This window comes from Alligator sinensis, unplaced genomic scaffold (assembly GCF_000455745.1).
Source record: "Alligator sinensis unplaced genomic scaffold, ASM45574v1 scaffold198_1, whole genome shotgun sequence".
NCBI classification, from domain to species: domain Eukaryota; kingdom Metazoa; phylum Chordata; order Crocodylia; family Alligatoridae; genus Alligator; species Alligator sinensis.
In genome coordinates this window covers 86,188-88,695 of record NW_005841906.1, presented here as the reverse complement: position 1 = coordinate 88,695, position 2,508 = coordinate 86,188, and the positions used below count along the sequence as shown (strand labels likewise).

Here is a 2,508-nt window from a genome sequence, read left to right as displayed (position 1 = left end):
GCCCCCCTGGGCCCCGGCCCCGCTGCGCCGCCGCCGCCCCCCGGACACAGACACGGACACGGCCACGCACACGCCCGCCGCCGCCTCCAGCGATCCGGGCGCCGCACGCCCGGCACACCACCAAAGTTTGCCCGAAAGTTTCAATGCATGATCCCAGCTTCGGGCGGGCTGCCTGCCGGCCCGGCCTGCTCTGTCCCTTGGCAGGAGCCGGGGTCCAACACGGGGAGAGGAGCGGGGGTGGGGGTTGATCCCAGCCTCGGGTGCCTGGAAGTGGGGAGAGGGGGCTGCCTGGCTCGCCCTCCTTGCTCCCCTTGCTCTGGCCACCGTTTGCAAAAGGAATCAAAAAACAAAACAAAAAAAAAGGAGAGAGGGAGAGAGGAACAATCCGAGCTGTGCCGGCAGGGAGGGAGGGAGAGAAAAATAAATTGAGCGGATAGGAAGAAGAAGCGGGGGGGAGACCAAACTGCTAGCAAATCCCGGTTCACAAGGAGAGCCGCTCCTCCTAAATCTGCTCTCGTCCCTCCTGTGCGGATCTGTGCTGTCCCTCTCCCTCCTTCCTGGGGGAGAGCCTGCACTGCGCTGGGTCCCGCACGCCGGGCAGAGCAGAGCCGCGCACCCTCTGTCCTCCCGCTCTACGCCTCTCTCCTCGCTCTCCCTCTGCAACTGCTCCGCGGTGCTATGACCGAGGAGATCTAAGAGTCCCTCCCCCAGCTCCGTCCCCTCCCTCCGTTCCTCCCCCTCTTTCAAGGGAGGGGCATAATAGCACCCTAAAGCCCCCAGGTCCTAGGTCTGTCAGACTCCTGGAGCAGCAGAGGGCACCGGGGCCTCAGCTCCTGTTACCCAAGCTCTGGCTGCTTCTCCCCCCCTTTTTTTTTGTTCTGTTTTGCTCGCTGCGGGCAGGGATTCCAGTTGTTTCCAGAGAGGGGAGAAGGGGTTACCCCCCCACCCCACTTCCCGCTCTCCAGCAGCCTACCTAGACTCCTGGCACCCCTGAGCAAATTTGTAGTATCAGGCCTCCCCTGGCCAGAAATAATGATAATAATTATCAAAAAAATTACCATTTTCAGGCCCCCTTTCTGTCCAGGGCCACCCGGTTCACGCATGCCAGTGTCCAGCCTTGCCAAAGGCATTCTGTCCCTAAGAGCTTCTCATTTCTGAACAGCTTGAGCAGGGCTCTGAGTAGTCCCTGCTCCCCATGTAGGTTTTACTCGCCTCTTGCCCCACGTGAAGTCCCTTCTCTGCTCCAAAGAGGCATGTGCACACGGAGTGGGTGGGCAGCTGAAGCACCCACACGCTGTGGCGGGTGAGCTAGCATGCTCTCAGACAAACCTCAGTTCGCTTTCTGGAAATATGTTTAAGGGAAAAATGCAGTTTAGACTAACTGGGGCCACCACACATTCCCCAATCAAGCTCCTTGACTCTTGCCACCCACAGTATTTCATCACCAGGGGATACTATTTCTCTCCCTTCTCTCTCTCGTAATGATTTGTACACGTAAAATAGAAACTGAAATATCTCCGGTCACTGTCCTCCACAAGTCTTAGGTACTGGATGGATTCAGGGCCAGCTTTTCAGGCGCACCACAGATTGGGAGAAGGAGACCACGAAGGAGAGCAGGATGGGGAGGGCAAAGCCTTATAATCATCAGAAAGCAGGTATTTCCAATACTGTGCCACAGGCCTGTGATGATGAAACAGGCTAAATATTGACTCTATAGAGGCACCTGCTGGTTGAGGGAAAGCAAAAAAAAATCTTTTCATTTGGTAGTTCTTAGATCTGTTCTTCCCTTTGTTTATGTTTGAAGCATTTTATGTTGCCTACTCAGGCAGCATTTGGCAACGTGGGGCCCAATTATGGCCTAATACTCTGAGATTAACCGGGGTTTTGTCCAAGTGAGGGCAGGACTTAGTTCTGCAGGATTGGGCTCATCATACAAACGGTGGGGCTTGCGGCAGAGGGGAGAGGTCAAAGCTGTTTGAAAGCCTGGGGAGGGATATAATCCCCTTTCCCTCAGGGATCACGTTCCTGCAGTGGGCTGATGGGGGTTGTTCAAACATTGCAAAAGAATCCCATCTTTTTTTCTAATTGTTACAGAGAGTCCTTCTGTGGCAGCAAATATCCATTAAAACAACTGGACTTTCCCGTATTTAGAATGTACTTGCCAAAAATCTCCTTAGGGAAGGGGGAGGCCGAGAGGCCTAAAGGGAAGGGGAGAGGATATTTCTCTAAATAAAGGTAAAGCCAAAAAAAAAAAAAAAGTCCCCAGAGCTTGGCCCTCATCCAGCGATGTTATGCGCTGCTCCCTTTATACAGAACCATTATCCTCTCTTGGCCCCAACACTGCTCTCCACGGGCAGCAAGAAACAGATAGCTGTGGCTGTGGAGAGAGCAAGCTACACGCATTTTTTCTTTACTCTAAATGGTTTCTTTTTTTCGAATGATTTTTTTTTTCATGAATGAATGTTGTTTTAAATCAAACAGTGTTACCAGTCCTCTGTCTGGGCAAAA

General features: G+C 53.3%; 1 protein-coding gene across 9 annotated transcripts in view; it reads right to left on the bottom strand.

Annotated features, from left to right (window-relative positions):
• VEGFA (vascular endothelial growth factor A) overlaps positions 1-1,145 on the bottom strand; it is a 23,714-nt gene extending 22,569 nt beyond the window's left edge. For all 9 annotated transcript variants that reach the window (XR_003092817.1, XR_003092816.1, XM_025197828.1 and 6 more), the window contains exon 1: positions 1,059-1,145. Coding sequence is in view for 7 of the 9 variants with exons in the window: in XM_025197828.1 (XP_025053613.1) it covers positions 1,059-1,130 (72 nt within the window). In the remaining 2 variants the exon portion in view is untranslated. The remainder of the gene's footprint in view (positions 1-1,058) is intronic.
• Between the last annotated feature and the right edge of the window lie 1,363 nt (positions 1,146-2,508).